Source organism: Hordeum vulgare, chromosome 4H (assembly GCF_904849725.1).
Source record: "Hordeum vulgare subsp. vulgare chromosome 4H, MorexV3_pseudomolecules_assembly, whole genome shotgun sequence".
Classification (NCBI taxonomy): domain Eukaryota; kingdom Viridiplantae; phylum Streptophyta; class Magnoliopsida; order Poales; family Poaceae; genus Hordeum; species Hordeum vulgare.
In genome coordinates, this window is record NC_058521.1 from 51,911,223 (window position 1) to 51,930,996 (window position 19,774).

The 19,774-nt window shown below is 43.1% G+C and overlaps 2 protein-coding genes across 9 annotated transcripts; one reads left to right on the forward strand and one right to left on the reverse strand.

Annotated features, from left to right (window-relative positions):
• The first annotated feature begins 8,107 nt into the window (after positions 1–8,107).
• LOC123447842 (glucuronoxylan 4-O-methyltransferase 3-like) lies at positions 8,108–11,172 on the forward strand. Its single transcript, XM_045124537.1, has 2 exons — positions 8,108–9,223; positions 9,600–11,172. Exon 1 carries the CDS (start codon positions 8,204–8,206, stop codon positions 9,176–9,178), a length of 975 nt encoding a protein of 324 aa, XP_044980472.1. The 5' UTR covers positions 8,108–8,203; the 3' UTR covers positions 9,179–9,223; positions 9,600–11,172.
• Positions 11,094–18,086, reverse strand: LOC123447840 (probable serine/threonine-protein kinase At1g54610). Of its 8 annotated transcripts, none has more exons than XR_006631553.1 (12): positions 16,100–18,086; positions 15,877–15,900; positions 14,828–15,413; positions 14,437–14,721; positions 14,036–14,353; positions 13,713–13,940; positions 12,955–13,055; positions 12,779–12,860; positions 12,287–12,583; positions 11,624–11,780; positions 11,481–11,533; positions 11,094–11,338 (listed from the first exon to the last, which is right to left on the reverse strand). XR_006631553.1 is itself a non-coding variant. In XM_045124535.1 (10 exons), the coding sequence occupies exons 3-10, from the start codon at positions 15,317–15,319 to the stop codon at positions 11,769–11,771; spliced, it is 1,815 nt and encodes a 604-aa protein (XP_044980470.1). In that variant the 5' UTR covers positions 15,320–15,413; positions 15,877–15,900; positions 16,100–18,086; the 3' UTR covers positions 11,094–11,768. The 8 variants fall into 8 exon arrangements, 3 of the variants coding, with proteins under 3 accessions (XP_044980470.1, XP_044980468.1, XP_044980469.1); XR_006631551.1 differs by having other exon boundaries at positions 11,624–11,835; XR_006631552.1 differs by having other exon boundaries at positions 11,481–11,780.
• Between the last annotated feature and the right edge of the window lie 1,688 nt (positions 18,087–19,774).

Here is a 19,774-nt window from a genome sequence, read left to right on the forward strand (position 1 = left end):
TCATTGGGGTGCACTTGGGAGTCCCCAAGATTGAGATTTTCTCTTCTCATTCATCTCGTATCACTATCTCCATTGGATCTTAAATACTACATTCACATAAAACTTGACAAAAGCTCATTACTAGGGTTAGTACTCATTAAATAAAATCCACTCATGTTCAAGCATTGACAAGTTTCATAATATTTACTCAACATTAGTCACTGTATATACTAAGGTGTTCATGATTTCCATGGTCCGTCGAAAAACTAATGAAACTAATAACACCAAGTACATTATTGAATAAACTAAGAAATCTATCAAAACTGAATAGTTAGTAAAGATGGCACTCAACGAATAGTTATGTAGCTCAAATTGAAAAACTCAAAACTAATGAAAGACATATCATAATCTCAGTTTGTACACAAAACATTTCAGATCCAAATACTATTCTGAGATTTATCACGATTGTTTACAGTGAAGCACATGAAATCTGTTTAAACAGAACAATCAGTAAAGAACGAATTATTAGACCTATCTAAGCAACTCAAATAAGGAAAGTAAAAACTAATGAAAGTAACATAATAAACATTACTTTGCAGTCAAGAAATTTAAGTTCAAGATCATGTTCTGGTGATTTTTAAAATTTTCTACGATGGAGCACGAAAATCTGTTTCTAGGCAGCAAAGTGGCAAACTTGCATCATAAACAAACTAGAAGTTATCTATACATTTTATTTTTATGGTACAGAGGGATATGTACAATATATACACAATATATACAAGTTTTTAACTAAAAAGCTTCCATGGAAAGAATTGTTTTGGTTTCATAGGCATGAATACAAGTGTTCAAGGTCGACCCCCACTTAACCATTACTCATCTTTCCAATCACTTTCCTTTTTGAAAACATTTTTAGATAACAAGTACAACTATTTTTTTTGTAATTCGCATTCCCTATCCATATAAAGATAGAGAACAACTTAAAACTGAAAGTAAAACTACTTAGAGACAAAGCAAACAAGTGCACACAAGAACATTCACCCCATGCTATTGCTCCCCGACAACGGCGCTAGAAAAAGTCTTGATATCCCACAAGTATAGGGGATCGTGTGTAGCCTTTTCGATAAGTAAGAGTGTCGAACCCAACGAGGAGCTAAAGGTGGGATATATATTCTCTCAAGTTCTATCAACCATTGACACAACTCTACGCAGACTAAACGTTTTGCAATATCTAGGAGATAAAACTAGAGTGACAATACGGGTATGAGAGAAAGCTTAGCAAGATAATAAATACAAAAAAGTAAATGTTAGTGCTGCAGCAATAAAATATACTAAGTAACCATAAACTAACAGTACCATGAATGCGGAAAAGTGGTGGTAATTGTGGTGGAATTGTCCATGATCAAATAGTCAAATACAAGGTTGATATTCCTCTTTTATGTGGGAGAGGCAAAGCTAAGAAGCTCTCACTATCCAATGATTGCAAGTACTTATGATTGGAACTCTAGCAAACATCCATAAATACTAGAAGCTACATTAAGGTAAAAATACCCAACCATGGTATTAAGATCAAAAGGTCCTCTTTATCCCATATGTTTTGATCACTAGATTGGGGCTCATGTTTCTGTCACTCAAGCAGCCCACCCTCTAGCTTTCTCCACATACTACAAACCCTATGATGTCCTCCATGCATGTATAAACATATGAAGGGCACCATAGGATTGTAACAAATTCAATATATAGCTCAAACCATCCATGGAGATTCAACAATCAATCATATGACAAAAGGAAACTACACAAACATGACATAGATGCAAATGATCATTTGCAAACAATTTATAACATCAAACACCATGTTTACATAGGGGATTACAGTGGTTTGTGGGAGAGTGGACTGCTGTAGCTATGGAAGATATTATGATGGAGGTGTTGGTGAGGGCGACATCATGGTGGAGAGGATGGAGAAGGGGCAACACGTGAGGTGCAGGACGGCGCCGGCGGCGCAGGGGGCTCCTCCTGCGCCGGCCGACCATCATGGGGGAGCGCCGCCCCTTAGCCCCCTTCCTCCATGTCTTCTTGGTGCTATATATGAGCCCTCCCCCATGGAGATGTGGCCATGGGGGAGGCAAATTTTTTGGGTTTTGGTGGCTGCCCAGAAATCAGGGTTTTCCTCTCCTTATATGAGCTGGGACGATCATCCTTGGCCCTCCGATGGATGCCCCTTTGATCCAAGGGCCCTTAGGCACCTCTAGCCTTCCTAGGGACCCCTCTCATCCCTAATGAGGCCCCAAAGTCGTGGCTTGGCCGAATCAATCAAATATGGTAGGAGTTGGACTCAATCACGTCACCGATTCTCGTAATCCCGTAATCAGATATTTGTGCTCGAGTAAAACGGGCTTTCCTAGACCGTCCGTACTCCAAATGGGCCGAATTTTTTGTCTAGAGTTATCAGCATAAAATACCCACACTTTTGTCTTCCGTGAGATTTCCGTTTGATGCCGTTTTAGGCCCGTAACGTGGCAATCTTTAAAAGGAGTTTTCACACAAATTTCAGGAAAGTCCCAATTCGACTCCAACAAGGTTCCCTCTTCTATTTTTGATAGTCCCTACACATAAAAGTGTAAAAACAAGAAAATTATGCACTTTTGCAACTACTAATAGGTTAGTCCAAACAAATCATAAACTTAATAAAAAACAATTATCAAAAGCATAAAAGTAGCATGAAACCATCAAAAATTATAGATACGTTTTGGACGTATCAACATCCCCAAGCTTAGTTCCTACTCGTACTCGAGTAGGTGAAACGATAAAAACAAAATAATTTTTGAGGTGCATGCTACCAACATAATCTTGATCAACATATTTGTAAAAGCATCTGTAAGCTGAGATCGTAGCACTCTAAACATAGGCATTACAGATATAATTCTAAAAATGAAACTTAGCAACCATGTTGCTACACGAAAGGTAATACAAACAAAAGATCATGAATAATAATGCACTTGAAAGTTATATGTTTGTTTCGAGCATAAAGAAAACATATCAAAGTAGTATTTCGCTTGTCCTTACGAGAACAAATAAATTGAGAGCAAGTAATAACACATCATGAATCAAGTAATAATACATTTTGGGACTATGCAGATTATACCCAGAATGACAACTATGCTCTCTTAATTGGTGCATAAAGTTAGAAGATGAAGACTCAACATAAAAGTAAAAGAAAGGCCCTTCGCAGAGGGAAGCAGAGATTAGTCATGTGCTAGAGCTTTTAGAGATTTTTGGAATCAATAAGATTGTAAAACAAGCTTTTGGGAGGTGCATAATTCGTCAACGAATGCTAGCAGATAGCCCAATACTTCTCATGCTGGACAAGTTTTGAGGAACGGCTCCCAAAGTGGGGACGATCACATCCCCTTAATCTCCTTTGTTTATCACTATTCTGATTTCTCATGAACAAAGCGTGAATGAGGTTTTGTTTGTTGCTATTATCTTTTATAAGTTGGGTGCACTCATGCCAGTCCCTCCTCGTATTAGGGCTTCGCAGATTAGACATGCAAACCCAAGATAAAGCTTGTACAGTATGAGAAGATCATGAATTATCTACTACTTCCTCATGAGCTAAAACAGAGGCACAAAACAGGAATAATTTTGAAAGTTTTTAAGGTAGCACATGAGAAATTTACTTGGAGTGGCGGTTAAATACCACATGTAGGTAGGTATGATGGACACATTTGGCAAACTTTGGTTTTTGGGAGTTGGATGAAACCATAAAAAAATTATAGATACGTTTTGGATGTATCACTCGCTAGTTCGAGCCCACTCCCATCGCGCCACACGAGCCCACCAGCTGGCTCTTCGGCCGGATCCGGCCGGCCCCTCCTCCGCCTCGCCCAGCACCACCAGCTCCCCACCGACCGACCCCCTCCGGCTCCTTCCTCTCCTTCGGCCGACCCCGCCGTCATCGGTTCGTCTCCACCGCAACACCTACCGGTTCCCGCCTCGCCGGACTGCACCACCTCGCCATCGCCCCATCGGCGCCTCGCTGCGCGTCTCGCCCCGCGCGCCGCCGCTAGCCCGTGTGCAACCACTGGATCACGGCCCCGAGCGCCCCTAAACTGGCCTCAGTCTCGCCTCGACTCTCCCCGTGGCTTCGGGCACAACGAGCCCTTGTCCTAAGCCGATCTGGTTAGTGGGGATTAGGTCCCCCCACTAACCTTTTTCTCTAGTGTATGACGCACGGGCCCACGCCCTGTTTAACAAAAAATTAAATGATAAATATAATTAATTAATTAATGAATGAATAATTAATATATTAATTAACTTAATTAAACTAATTAGGTTAGTTAATATTTTTGTTAAAGTTAATAAGTGAATGACATGTGGGTCCACCCCTTTAACAATTAATTAAACCTGTTAATTTAATTATGTTAGTTAATCAACCTAAGCAGTCTATGACACGTGGGTCCCACCCCCTTAATTAATCCTGATTAATAATAAATTAATTGATTTAAAATGGATCCAATGACATGTGGGACCGGCTCGTCATAGTTGACCAGTCAAAGTTACTGTTGAGTGCCGATGTCATATTTAACTGTCTGATGTAATTAAATCTGTTTAATTCCTAATAAATTAATAAAACTTTAAAAATTTATATAAAATAAACGTAAGTCACATGAAAATATTTTGAACGTGAAAGTTGATCAAAAAAATGAGACAAACCCGGATACGCTATCCGTTCGTGTGTCACGCATCCCTAGCATAGCAAACGTGGAACTTTTTCACTGTTTTCATCTGACCGGTAGTAGCCAAAGGACCGGGAAATGGCAACTGATATTTTCCCAACCCGTCTATGACAGATAGCACTTCGTTAGCTCATGCCTAACCCTGCTTTGACATGTCATGCTTAGTGTTTCCATCGGTGTTACATTTATTGTTTCTCCCCCCTCTTCTTACTGGTAGACTCCGAGACTGACGCTGCTGCCGGGTACGACTACTTCCTAACGACTAGCCCTTTGCCGCAGAGCAACAAGGCAAGCAACCCCACCTTGATCATTCCTATATCGCCCATTTCTTTCTCCCTCATGCTTGCATTAGAATTTTGCTACTGTTGTAGTTAGCTCCTATATCTGATGCATAACCTAATTTTGATGAACTGCTACTTTCAGTACTGCACTTTAAAACTGCTTAGTATAGATGGCTCATTCATCCCCTGTGACCCCTTAGGCCAGTTGCCTCGCTTTATCATCAAGTCTCGATCCCTGATCGACGAGCCAAGACCCGACATAACACTTACACCCCCCTTAGTTGTACGGCGCCGCAGAGCTACTATCGGGTACCGAGTTTGACACCTCGCAAAGTACTCATGATGATATCTCTGTAGTGCAGCTAGTCGGTCATGGTAATCGAGGGTGATTCCTCCTTCACCACTCCCGACGATGACTCTGTCGTGCAACCCCTCAAGTGCGAGACCCTCGAGGGTGATTTCCCTAAGTCCACCTTGACGGTTACATCGTTCGGGATCCAACGAGGGTGATACCTCGGACCCCCCTCCCCCAGATGTTACAACCACACAGTTACTCGACCGTATTACTGGGATCATTGATGAATAATGTTAGGCGGGTGGATTCCCGCGTGGATGTGTTGATTAGTTAATTGAAATGTTAATGGATTTGGGTATTTGATTTGGGTTGGTCGGAAGGCCTTATTACGCACTAACCGTCTACGTGGGAGAAGTTATGGTACTCGGCGTCGCGGTATCAGCCGAACCTCTTCAGACGTGAGCAATGGAGCGGCGCGCGCCTGAGTGGTCCGGATAGGCATCGCGCTTGTAATAAGGGGTGCTAGGACTGACCTCGGCCGCCCACGCATCGTGCAGGAGTGCAAAGGGTGATGGGCCCATGATCCCTGCGCGCTTAGGATTTAGACCGGCGGGCTGACCTCTTTATTGAGTATAGGTGGGGCTGCGACGTGTCGATATTCTAAGGCCGGGCATGACACATAAAAGTGTGTCCGGCCAGAATTTTATCGAGCGTGACGGGGAATATGTTGTGCACCCGTGCAGGGAAGAACTTATCTATTCGAATAGCCGTGTCCACGGTTATAGGACGACTTGGAGTTGTGCCCTGATCGTATACAAGTACAACTGTTACTTAACTGGAATGTTTGCTCCGGGATTGCTTCCTCGCAGGGAGTCGAGGGAGAATCTCTGGGCGTGACCTCATATTAATATTGCTGCAACAATATGACTATTATTTGTGTTACCTGTTCTACTCTCGTCTATTGCTGCAAGACCCTGAAGATGCTAGTCTTCTATAGGACTAGGCTTTCCCTCTCTTTCCCGCATTGTTGCAGTCAGTCCACACATAAAGCCCTTCCTTTGATACTGATGCATACTTAGCATAGTTCTGATGTCAGTCTTGCGAGTACTTTGGATGAGTACTCACCCTTGCTTTGCTCCCCCTTTGTCCCCTTGATCCGTTGCTGCGACCAGATGATGGAGCCCAGGAGATGGAGTATTCCGCCGACGACGACTGCTACCCCGACGGTGTCTACTACTACGTGGACGCCGCTGAAGACCAGGAGTAGCTAGAAGGCTCCCTGGCAGGAGGTCTCGCCTCGTTCGATCGTTGTATCTTTTGTGCTAGCCTTCTCTAAGGCACCTCATGTTTAATGTCTGTACTCAGATATTTGTTGCTTCCGTTGACTCATGTGTTTATCGAGCTTCTGTATTCTAGCCCTCGAGGCCCCTGGCTTGTAATATGAAGCTTGTATGTTCTATTTGTGTCTAGAGTTGTGTTGTGATATCTTCCCGTGAGTCCCTGAGCTTGGTCGTACGCATTTGCATGTATGATTAGCGTACGATCAAATCGAGGGCGTCACAGTTTAGAAGAAAGGTCGGTTCAATGATAGCTTAGTTCTGGGGACCACTCGGATTGGGCGAGGTGCATAGTAGAGTCGCCGACTACGAGTGGCAGTTAGGCAACGCGAGGGGAATTGGTTAATATGCTGGAGGAGGAAAGTGAAGCAAGAGGAAGAAGATATACTTTGGGTCGATGGATGAATATAGACCGATTAACGGAAAATTGACTAACACAAAATTATCAAGCCTATGCTAAATAGTACTCCCCCGTTCACTATCACAACATGTTCTCACTCTTTTCTCAATCAGATGTATATATGCATGTTTTAGTGTATCTGTTCACTCATTCTAGTCCATATATAGTCCATATTAAAAAGGGTGTGATATGCGTTGACCAGATGATCTTTTTAAAAGATTGTTCAAGGCGTGAGCTGTTTGATCTGAGACATCGTGATTGCAACAAGATCCTTTTTACGAAAACGTCATAATTGCAACAAGAACTTTGTTGCGAAAACATCGTGTGACAAAGAGCCTTGTTGCAAAACATCATTTATGGCTCATGCAACAAGAACCTTGTTACAATTGTGACAAGGCCTTGTTGCAAAAAGAAAAACGATCTCTCTCTCTCACCCTGCCACCATCTACGTTGGCTGATTCCAACGAGTACCAGTGGCAATCAACTGTGGCGGTATGCTCCCGCAGTTGCCTCACTCCGCTCCTTCCTACCCTCTGGCCACACGTCGTCGAAGTAGTCGGCCAAGTACCCACCCACTCTAGCATCGCGGGTTCCGACTTTCGCCGCACCCGGCTTCATCCAACGTTCGCCGACGTTGGCGAGCTTATTTCGCTGCCCTATCATCGATCTTCTTGCCTCTCGTCCACCGCACCTCCCTCTCGAGCCAACACCATTCTCTAACTTGAACATGGGGTCGCCGCTTCCCCTTCATGAGTGTGCAACAGACTAATTGTTGTGGTGGGAAAAATTACAACAACGACTAGTTGTGAACGTACAGTATAGAAGAGGTTGCTTCCAAGCCGTCCGATCAATATCATTTGACAGCCACGTCGTTATCAATCGGTGATGTCAAGCGTTCTCAATATTAAAATACTTAAGATTCTTGTAATAGTGAAGAGAGGGAGTAGCTCCCAATCAAATCCATTAAACACCCACAAAGGTGAGGGAAAATCTATCAAACGCCCACCAAACTTTAGGTCACTTGTCCTCGTCACCCATCTCCAAACCAAGCACACAATGCTGCCCCTTGAAGCAACATCTCGGTCCTTCTCACACCACACCACACCACACCGAACCAAACCATTGTGATATTTCATTGCATCGCCGAAAGTGTTACACAGCATACCGCATACACGATGACGAGCCCAACGCTCGCGCGCAAGGCCAAGCTCAAGAACCATCTCGTCACCGCGAAGGCCAAGCTCAGGCAGCACGTCACCCTCCGCCGCATCGTCCTCGTCACCGCCACCTCCGCCGCGGGCTTCATCCTCCTCCTCACCGTCCGAACCCTCTCCGCATCGCACGCAAGATCACCGGGCGCCGCCGCGTCCACCACCTCCCCGCCCGAGTCCGTACGGCGCAACACGCAGCAGCAGCAGCAGGGCGGGTGCGCGAAGCTGCCTGGGCCCGTCGGCGAGGCGCTGGTCCACTACGCGACCACCAACGCGACACTGCGGCAGACGGCGCCTGAGGTCGCGGTGACCGCGCGCTTGCTGGCGCAGCGCGCGCCGTGCAACCTCCTGGTGTTCGGCGGCCTCGGCCCCGACAGCGCGCTCTGGGCGGCCCTCAACCACGGCGGACGCACCGCCTTCCTCGAGGAGGACGCCGCCCTGATCGCCGAAGTTGGCGCTCGCCACCCTGGCCTCGGCCTCGAGTCCCACCAGGTCGCCTACCAGACCACGCTCGCAGACGCCGACGAGCTCCTCGGCCTCCGCGGCTCCCCGGACTGCACCGCCTCCCCACCCAAGGGTCGTCCACTCTCGCCGGACAACTTCGAGGGATCCCCATGCAAGCTCGCCATGCGTGGGCTGCCGGCAGCGTTCTATGAGACGGAGTGGGACGTGATCATCGTAGACGCGCCCACCGGGTGGGTGCCGGAAGCGCCGGGGAGGATTGGCGGCGCGATATACATGGCCGGGATGGCGGCGCGGGCGCGGCGGCCGGGGAATGGCGAGACTGACGTGTTGGTGCACGACGTGGACATGCCGGTGGAGGACAGCTTCTCCAGGGCGTTCCTGTGCGCGGGCTACCTCGAGGAGGAGGTCGGCAGGCTCAGGCGCTTCGCCATCCCGAGCCACAGAGAAAAGGAAGGCATGCCATTTTGCCCTTGAGAGCAAAACATAAGCATGTACAACTACAAAAATCTACGTTGCTAGGTTTGTACTCCCTTCGTTTCTAAATATAAGTCTTTTTAAAGGTTTTACTAAAAAACTATATACGGATGTATATAGACATATTTTACAATATGGATTCATTCATTTTGCTTCGTATGTAGTTTCTTTAATGAAATTTCTAAAAAGACTTATATTTAGGAATGGAGGGAGTAGGATTTAGAACCAAAAGGATCTGCAACATTTCGAATCCAAGATTCTTGATTTCTTTTTGTTGTCCTGGGACGGACAAGAATGTTTTGAATTTTCTTTTGATTCATTTTGAGTTATAAATATGGGAAGATGGGATCTGTTGTTTTTGGACTTCAGGACGAACACTCCCTGTTACGTTAATTTGTGTGAATTCTTTCCTGAATTTCAGTTATCTATCTTTAAGCACATTCAAAAAATCTCATGTGACGTTGCAATGGATCAAGCAATGTAGTAGTACCACCCACCGAGGTAGCGGCAACTCGCAACAGCCAGGTAGAGAGTCACCAACTTCTTCCTATGCACCAACCTCACCAACTCCTCCAACAACAATCGACTCATGAACTAACCACCTTTCGTTAGCAGGATCATACCTACAGCCACCTTTTATTTCCAAGATACGGGGCATATGTCATACGGGAGATGTAGTCTGATCTGGGCATATGTCATAGGTTCAGTTTGTGCATTTTCCTGTTAATATTACGGAAACTTATATAACTGAGGCGGTTGTGGTCTCATCATGGTGGGCACGCCGCGCTGCACGACGATCTGCCATGGCCAGGCAGGCGCGCCGTTGGTCAGGGTAGGCGCGGCCGACGGCTCCGCCTGGGGCATGTCATGGTGGGCTGTCGGAAAGGCGCGACGGCTATGCGACGGCATCTACTCGCGTGCTGGCTTGGGAGCCTTAGATTGGGGCGGCTCCCGGTGTGTCGCCTCTGGAGGTGGCCTCCCGGGGTCGGCGACGGCGCAATTGCATTCTTCAACTGTAAGACGGCACGGAGGCGGCCACTTGTATGGTGGTGTGGTGCATGCTATGGTGGTTTGGGCCGCGATTGTTTGGTGCAGCTACGTCCTGGAGGTGGTCGAGCGGCGCGGATGCACGTTGGCTGGAATGCCCGATCTAGGCTAGGTTGGCTGCGGTCAGACCAAGCTTTGGCATGGATGCATTGTGCATTCGTGGTCGATGTGGGGCTCTAACTGCGGTGGTGGCGAGCAATGGTCAGTGGACGTCATGGTGGTAGCTGCACTTCGGTGCTAGTCATTTCCTTGGTGTTGTACTGGCTTGACCGGCATGCTTTTGGATTCAGTGGTCATGGTATGCAGTTGCCGGTGGTCTACTCTGGAAATGGTGGAGCCTCTTCCCCGGGGCTCCCTGAGGTGCAGGCGGGCAAAGGGCTCTAGGTGAAAGCCTTGTTTTCAATGCGGAACGGTTACCGTCGATGATGGCGCACTGGCGCCTTTTTCTTTGGAGTCAACGTCGAAGGGGTTCCTTCTTCTCTACTAGGTTGTGGTTGATCGTATTTTGGGTTGTAGCAGTAGATGTTGGTGTGGCCAGACCCTTCGCCAAGTTTCGACGATGCGTGTTGAGCTATTTTCGGGCGAAAGATTTATTAATCGAAGGAGTCAATGTCGGCGATGACGACATTTGAGGGCACCGTGTTATTCAAGGCGTCTCTGAAGAGCTCGTCCACTTCTCACTGGGTAGCGGACAATAGGCAGTGGAGTTTGAGTTGGCCGGTTCTGGTTTGGTCGAGGTTTTCGCTTGATTGTCCCTTAGTCAATCAAGCAATCGTGGGTTTTTGGCCTAGTTTTTCTTATAAACCAGGTCAACTCTATTCTTCTTTATAATTTTTTTGGAGCACCCTGCCCTCTTGACGAGGTTCTGTCAAAAAAACATGTGTTATCATGATGGGATACTGCACTACATTGCTTTATCATGAGAAATGGTCATTTTCTCTTTTCAATGTTAGTTTACAACTATGTTTGTGTTTAGACAATTTACTTCAGCAACCTTTGGTAATTGTACCGTGCATCCTTTTGTGGAAATCGCTTTGTACTTCAAATATCTTCATGACGACAAAATGTGGGGACCATAAATTGTCAAAAATCTGCGACCTTGGCTTGTACTCCCTGTGTAAACATATAAAAGACGTTTTAGATCAATACAGAGGGGAATTTTCTACACCTCCATCCCCTAACCTTCACCATGTCCCCTTAGTATAAATTCAATACAAATGCCAACATATGCTCATTAAGCTCACAGGACATCTACCTTACTTACAAACAATGGTAACGATAGAGTTCAACGCTTGTATTGATCTTCAACTGTAGAAAAATGTTAGGTTCTTTTCAATTAGTTATGCCCATTTAGGTAGGAGTTGTTCTTCTAGAGATGCTTTGAAGAAGAATGCATACTGTCATCCCTGTACTTTGAACTTGAAATGCTAGAGTCCTTGACAGTTTGATCCCGCTCATATGTTTCACAGATCTCAGCTCTTAATGCAGCGCGCTTTGCGCACCGCTTCCTGAACATTACGCTCATGTTCTTTTAGCATATCCTCTATATTCCCATCTTGAGTAGCCAGTGGACCAGAGAAATGTATTAGTTTGCTCTTACCCTTGTAGTTCTAATCAAACAAAAAATACATATAATATGTTAGGTAAGAGACACCCAAAAAGTTAATAGGATAAACCGGAAGATGCATACAAAAGAAACCAATATGTATGAAATGATGTCCTAACAAAGGAAAACATAAGCATGTGAACTCTCGATAGAAAATAATAACATGTATAATTAATCTTCAATCAAGCACTCACAAATAACATTTGTGTTTCTTATTCTGTACATAGATAATATAAATTTTTTGATTGCTTCAATAGAAGTGTTTTGTTTACTTGGGAAATAGATTTGCAGCATAAACAATGCGAATACGCCGATGGTATCACTAGGCTCGCACTAAAAAGGTTCTCAAAGCTTAGCTGATATATTATATGATTTTCTTTGTCTAGGCTTATGCTTTGGTTGACTAAACAATACTTATATGTAAAAAACACTATCTTTAGCATCACCATACTTACCACCATTGGGCCTTTTGCTCCCATCTCTTTGTTGTGAGAAGCAGGCATGTCGTTCCCTGCGCCAGTCGATTCTGGTTTAAACGTGTTTGAGCCTTTTGTCCTTGAAATGTTGGAATTTGCCACCCGACCATATTTGTATTTACGCTCAGGTACTTCGTGATGGACCATATGATTGGTACCTCCCTTGTTCCATGCGGAATCAAATCCTAGAGGTTGTACCTCAGTAGCCAACGTGAGTTGATCATTCTTTGGGTTGAAATTTGCACTATTGAACCTTGTAGTGGTATGTTGAAGCCTCTGTGTAATGGAAAATTAACATAGAGTAGTAATGTGATCTTGAAAGGAGTGCAAAATAGTAACACTGTCAAAAAAAGACGTAGGACTGCATCATTTTATATAACGCATTATGTTTCTTATCACAGTGATTATCAATGAGAAACTAACACATAAAGGAAGCATATAAAAAAATGGGTATCGAGCCATTATACTCACCTTTGGATTAATAGAACCATGTGCAACAAGGTTTTCTCTAGGATTCTCAATTCCTGATCGAACAGATTCTGCCTTTCTTTGTCTATTGAATGAGCAAGAGGAAATTCTGGGTCAACAAACACAACATGTGAACTGCATCCTCCCTATGAACAAAAATAAAGGATATGGAATCATACCTTCTGGCTTCCTCTTGTCGGAGTCTAGCATCATATTCCTTGCTCGGTGGAAGCTTCGGTAAGTCCGGAGGGCTGCAAGCGAGTGGCTCTGTTCTGAAAAACTGAAGAATTGGATACATCTCTTAAATACTAGTATGCAAATAATTTTTAATAAATGCAGTTTGCAAAACTAGACAGCTCACGTTATAAATATATACAAACTAATCTATAAATAATAAGTTTATGATCTTGACGAGGTTAGATTAGCTTTTGCATGATAATAGGTTCTCAAAAGTACTATTGAACCAATCTCGCAGTTTATTCTAGCAAAAACAAATACTTTAGCTTATGCATGCAGTATGCACAATTTGCATGCAATAAGCTGAAAACTAACCAAGCTCAGATCTAATACCAAGGCTTCAATGAGGTAATTAGCCACATATAGTAGAATAATTAATGAAGTTTCATTTTGTTGTTCTTTAGATAGCATATGCATGACATTTGTTTTAGCAAAAAACATTGAGGCACATCAAAAGATGTTCGAATTCCTCTACTTACCACAACTAAATTTTAGAAAAGTAGATAACTTTATACCATGCTAAACTAAAAGTTTTTTACCATCTCAATAGTATTGTCTTTTTGAATCCTTGTGTCTGCCCTACCTTTGGTATTATCTTTTAGTTAGTGTCATGATATAATACTTTTGGAATTTATATACGTTATTCGTTTATAAACTAAAATGCATTGACCATTAACCAATAGAGTTTGACTAAACTTACGTCACTCTGAAGACTCGAGGCAGCTGTTCCACGAGCTTCTGGTTCTAATGCAAGCAATTTGTCTAGAAGAACTAGAGCTGATGGAGTTAAATCTTTGAAATTCTCGGCAATGCATCTCTTATAGTGACACAGGGGCTTGAACATGCCTGTTGGGGGCACTTCCAATTTCTTCCAGTACTCGTCAGAAGGTGATCCACAGAGTTTGAATATCTTGTGAATTTGCTCTACCTAGCATGGAATTGTCGGACATAAGTGCAATCGTGAGTCAACCAAATCACAATATACCCATTTCTTGATGCTAAAAGCTTAGTTGTTTCTTTTACCTCAGTTCTGCCTGGCATGATTGGCTTGCGAATTAGCAATTCCCCCAAAATGCACCCTGTACTCCACATATCCACAGCAGCACTATACCTGGTGGCACCAAGCAGAAGTTCTGGTGGTCTGTACCACAGTGTTGCAACACGGCTTGTAAGTGGTTGCCTACTCTCAGGATCATAAAATGTTGCTAGGCCAAAGTCGGCAATCTTCAAAACACCATTGGTATCAATCAGGAGATTGGAGCCCTTCATGTCACGATGAAGAATTCCTTTGTTGTGGCAATGATCAAGGCCACTAAGTATCTGTTGCATCAAGCACTTGACCTGGATGGGATTCGTAAGAAATAATTGAAGTTCATGTCATGTATTCCCATAGAAATATTAGTAGAAAATGTTATCATAATCACCTGTGACTCGGTGAACTTGAAGTCTGGAGTTGCAGCAAGGCCAACAAGGTCATGTTCCATGTATTCAAACACGAGATATAGATTTTCTGAAACAGGAGAGGTTACTATCCCTTCCAACTTTATAACATTGGGATGTTTGAGCTTTCGAAGAATGCATATTTCCCTAGCCATAAAGCGCACACTTTCTGGATCAGTATTAACAAATCGAACCTTCTTGAGTGCAACAAGTTTGGTTGTTCTAAGATCCCGAGCTTTATAAACACTGCTATAAGTCCCTTGTCCAATCTGTAACTCAAAAAAAAATGCAAAACATGGAAATTAAGAATAAAAAAACTAACAATATCATTCTTTTCTTGATGAAGTAACATGTATCATGAAATCGATAATGTACCTTACTTAGTCTCTCAAATGAATCAGCTCGGAGTGGAGCCCATCCTTGCACTGCCTCAGGTGCCACATTCACAAGCCAATCTGGCCATCCAGTATTCAAATGTTCAGCTGAGAATCTCTTCCCCCCATGACAGAAACCTAAATCCAGCTTATTACTGTATCGTCCAATTATGCCAGTGGGTCGAGTGCTAATCCAGATTTTGAGTCTATGTCTTGCACTTGGCTTCCTCGGAGGGTCAAAACCAAGAATTGGCTTCTCTTTCAATTGGACAATGGACACTTCTGTATTTTTTTCATCACCAGTAACATCAGGTACAATCGACAGTTCATCTTTCTCGGACGGTGCGATTAACCCATGTATACACGTGCCATCAGTGGTCTGGCTTTTTGAGGTGGTACTATCATCCTGTTTAGTGCATTTAGTACAAAGGCGGCCTACAAATACATTTAGTGCCTTTCCACTTGATCGAAGGAATTGAATGTGTATCTTCATTCAGCAATAAAAACAAGTAATGTCTGAACTTCTCAATCTTACAACAGCCTTGAAGATGTTTTAATTTGGTAGCATGAGAAGTCCAGCTTCGAGACTGTAATATAAAGAAAAGATATGCCAAAACATTTCCTTCAACTTGAGTGCAAAGTTAATTGTACTAGATTAAGAAAGCAAAACTACTAGAAACTAAATTAGAATCTTATGTCGAGAATAAAAAAACTTTGACGATTGTCATGATTGCAATTTGTAACTCTATCCAAGGAACTTATTCAGAATGCAGAAAGGAATTACATTGTAAGAGGCCAAATGTAATCAAGATTCCACATTTTGAACCTAACATCAAGAGAAAAATAGTTTTACTACATCAAGGACAATTAAAAAGAAATAGAAATTCAAATAGAGCAAGGATATAGACAATCCATTAAAACTGCAGTGTTCTCATACAACAACAAAATAATATGATCGTAATTCCATCTTCTGAGGCTACGTCATGAACTGGCCACTCTTCTAGTTAAATTTTAAGAGCAAAACATTAAGGCCAAAGCTATCAAAATTACCTTTTCAAGGGAAGTCAAATAAACCTATAAAGCAAAATCACAAGTTAAGATATCAATAACGCGATCAAGGGATGCCAACAATCAAAGAAACAACAATCTTGCCATGCACAATTAATTAATTTAAACTCTTCAGAGCAAAGAACAGAACCATATATAGTTAAGTTGTCAACTATTTCTATATTTCAACATTTTGAGGAAACGTGTGAAGAATTGTGATAGATACCTTAATTTCCCGATTGACGCTCCTTTAAAGAAATATAACAGCACCAGAAATTGAACAATCTCCCCCACCTTCCCCTCACTCCATTCTAATCTTGAAATGGAGGAGAGGAAGGTGGGAATAACTATGCAAAATGAATTGTTAAAACGAGATTGTGCCTTAGTGGTGTATTTTTGTGCAGATCTCTTTTGTGCTAATTGAATAAAAAGTAAGGTGGAGAAAATTCAAACCAAAAATAGGCAATATAAAATGGCACGTAAAACGTACACTCATGTAAATTAAAAAACTACAGGTGGGGAGGATTTGTAGAGAGCTAAAGTTAGCATGTATGCATGTTTTTTCTTTCTAATTTCTCCTTACCCTATTATGGATAGAAGTGGATCAATAAATAAACCATTAAATAAATTTCGACAAGAAGAAATTACACAAGCTTGCATAAGTAACTAAACCTATGTAGTGCAGGTCAGGATCCTTGCATATCAGAGTCTATTCAACTAGCAATTTGACGTCCCCTTCCACAACAGCTTGGGGTGAGGTGATCCGTTGGAGTTTTCTAAATATTGCAACATAAGATAGGTACAAGCCTCATACACCAACAAGTGAAAGGACACAACATCCTTATCGGGCATTTCCTCGAACACCTTATGGGCAATCTCCCCCATGCTCCTCGAGCAGGCTCCGATACCTTATGTTGAATTAGTGATGGTGAGCAACACGCCGCCTATTAAATTCAAGATTATTGCACACAATAGTGGTGGTGGAAGTGAAGGTACGTGCCATACGGGGCCAACATGATAAGAGAGAGATAGCGTCAAAGAGGGGGCATAGCTGCATGGTTTTTGGAACTTCATGTGCTTTGCTCAATTTTAGGAGGGCGCTGGAAACTTGCTGTTGCATTAATATTGCTTCCTAAAATTTGATTCACGGACATGATTTATTTTTACTTATTTTTAAAAATGGACCACATTTGGTGCATAGATTTGGATGGGCGCCGTCCTATCTCTTGTGTCCGCTGAAATTTGTTGTGTCCGTGTTGATGCGCACAATTGGAGTTGCCCTTAGGTGTTAGCAGGGTGATAAGTAGGAGTGAATTGTTTTAGAAAGTTGTCTTTAAACTCAAATTGCTCTCGTTAGTACAACTCCAACACGGACAAAAAAAAATACACATCAAATATGCGCGGCGCGGACTCCTCCGTGGACAAAGGAAGACGGACATTCGCGCACTGAATGTTCTACCTTATTTTTTCCTATGTACATCCACAAATAACATGTAATTGTTCCAGTGCAACAATAGTTCAATATAATATTACAATCTAACATGATATTTTTGAAAATAAATATCTTAAATTTGAATTCAGCTTATTCAAACATATGTTCTAGTTGTCTCATTGAAGCGCCCACATGTGCTCAGCCCAATTGTTTTGAAACTCCTCATGAGTTCCTTCCTAAAATGTCAAGCAGATTTTGTGTGAAAGTTCGATAGGGTCACTCATTTTCCTCAAAATCCATACTTTGTGTGAGCCACCTTATCCTCGTCCTTCACTATCATGTTGTGCATAATCACACAAGTTGTCATCACCTCCCACAAGGCTCTGGATCACATACTTTTGCACATCCTCAAACAACTTCAAATATGTTGTGGAGTGCTCTCAATGACCAATGGAGCGGTGGACGTCTGGCAAGGCCTTGGCGGGAGGACAATGGTGGTACAATGATGGTGTCCGTATTAGAGGGAAGGGGTATCGAGGAAGGCAGGAGGAACGGACTGAGAAATGTTTGACTCTCATGCGTCTCCAATGTATCTATAACTTTTGACTGTCCCAAGCTATTATATCGTCATCCTAGGATACTTTTTGAGTAATTATGTACCAATTTATATTATTTTTGAGCACTAACCTATTTACCCACTTCCCAGTTCTAGTTCATGTTTTTTGTGTGTGTTTTGTTTTGCAGAAAATCCATATCAAACACACTCCAAACATGATGAAATTACAGAGATTTGTTTTGGAATATATGTGAATTTTGGGAGTCGGAATCAATGCAAGACGGTGCCCGAGGGCCCCACAAGCTATCAGGGCGTGGCCAGGGGGTTGGGTCGTGCCCTAATAGCTTGTGGCCAGCTCTTAAGTCCGTTGGCCACAATGAAGATAATTTTCTGAAAAAATCCACTCAAAATTATAGCTCGATCGGAGTTACAGATCTCCGGATATTTAAGAAACGGTGAAGGGCGCTAAAATAGGTTGCGAAAACATGAGAGAAACAAAGAGAGAGAGATCAAATCCCGGAGGGGTTGCTGATACGTCCCAAACGTATCTACAATTTCTGCTTATTCTATAATCTTTTGGGTGACATTGTTATATGTTTTGCTACACTTTTATATCATTTTACACATATTTTGACTAACCTATTAACTCAGTGCATCGAGTGCCAGTTTTTGTCTGCTGATGTCTATTTTGCAGGGGCTTTTACCCAATTTTCCGAAGCCCTAAAAATTCCAGGAAAAATATATAAAAAATCAGCGAAACAGAAACTTCCAGATCACCGAATATGGGACAGAGGAGGGGCCACGGGCTGCCCAGGCGACCTGCTCGTGCGGCCAGGCCCTAGGCCACGTGGGTGGGCCCCACCTCCTCCGGTGCCCTCCTTTGGCCTATATTTAGACTCCCGAGAGGAAACCCTTCCATAACTTCCAGAATCGCGAATTTCTTCATCGTTCCGCCACCGCAGCGTTTTCGAGATCGGGAGCGTTAGGAGACCTCTTCCCGGCACCCTGCCAGAGGGAGGATTGACCTCCAAGGGCTTCTCCACTGCCATGGACGCTTCCCGAACGTGTCGTGAGTAGTCCTCCTGGAACCATGGGTCCATGACCGGTAGCTATGTGATGTCTTCTCTCCAATCTTGTGCTTCAATGGTTAGTCCTTGTGAGCTGCCCTGCATGATCAAGGCATCTATGTAATTCTCTTACTATTGCTATGCTCGGTTTGTTGGGATCTGATGGATTATGATATTATGTTCATATTTTTATGAGTTATATATTTGATTATCATTTTATATTATGTTCCTTAGTGATTCATGCATGTTCTCCGTTGCTATTTATTGCTTTGGCCGAGTAGTAGATTGTAACTCCAAGAGGGAGCGTTATGCATGATTGTGGGTTCATGCCCCTTGATGTCTAGCTTGAGTGACGGAAACATGAGACTAGGGGATGTGATGTTGCCACCAGGGAGAAAACAACGGTGCTTGTGACCATGGTTGCAAAGATTGTTTACCTTACACAAAGTTCTTTAATGCAGTTGTCCGTTGCTTTGAGTTTACACTTTGGGTGGGGCTCGCAACTTAATACCCGAGAGATGTTCTGGATAGATATCTCAATGTGGATGATTAGTAAGTAGATGCTGATGAATAAACGGTCTACTTGTCTTGGCGTACTGCCCATTACTATTGAACCTCTAACTATCAAGTAGCATAATTAGCATTATGGTGCGTTCATAATTCTGTCAATTGCCCAACTGTGATTCGTTTACCCAAGCATAGTTGTTTATCGTCTTTTGGGAGAGAGACATCACTAGTGAACATCATGTGACTTCTTACACCTAACATATACCTCGTGTTCGAGACACGAAGACAATGTCTACAAAGTTTCTAGCACTAGCTTAATGTCCAACATAAATCATGGAA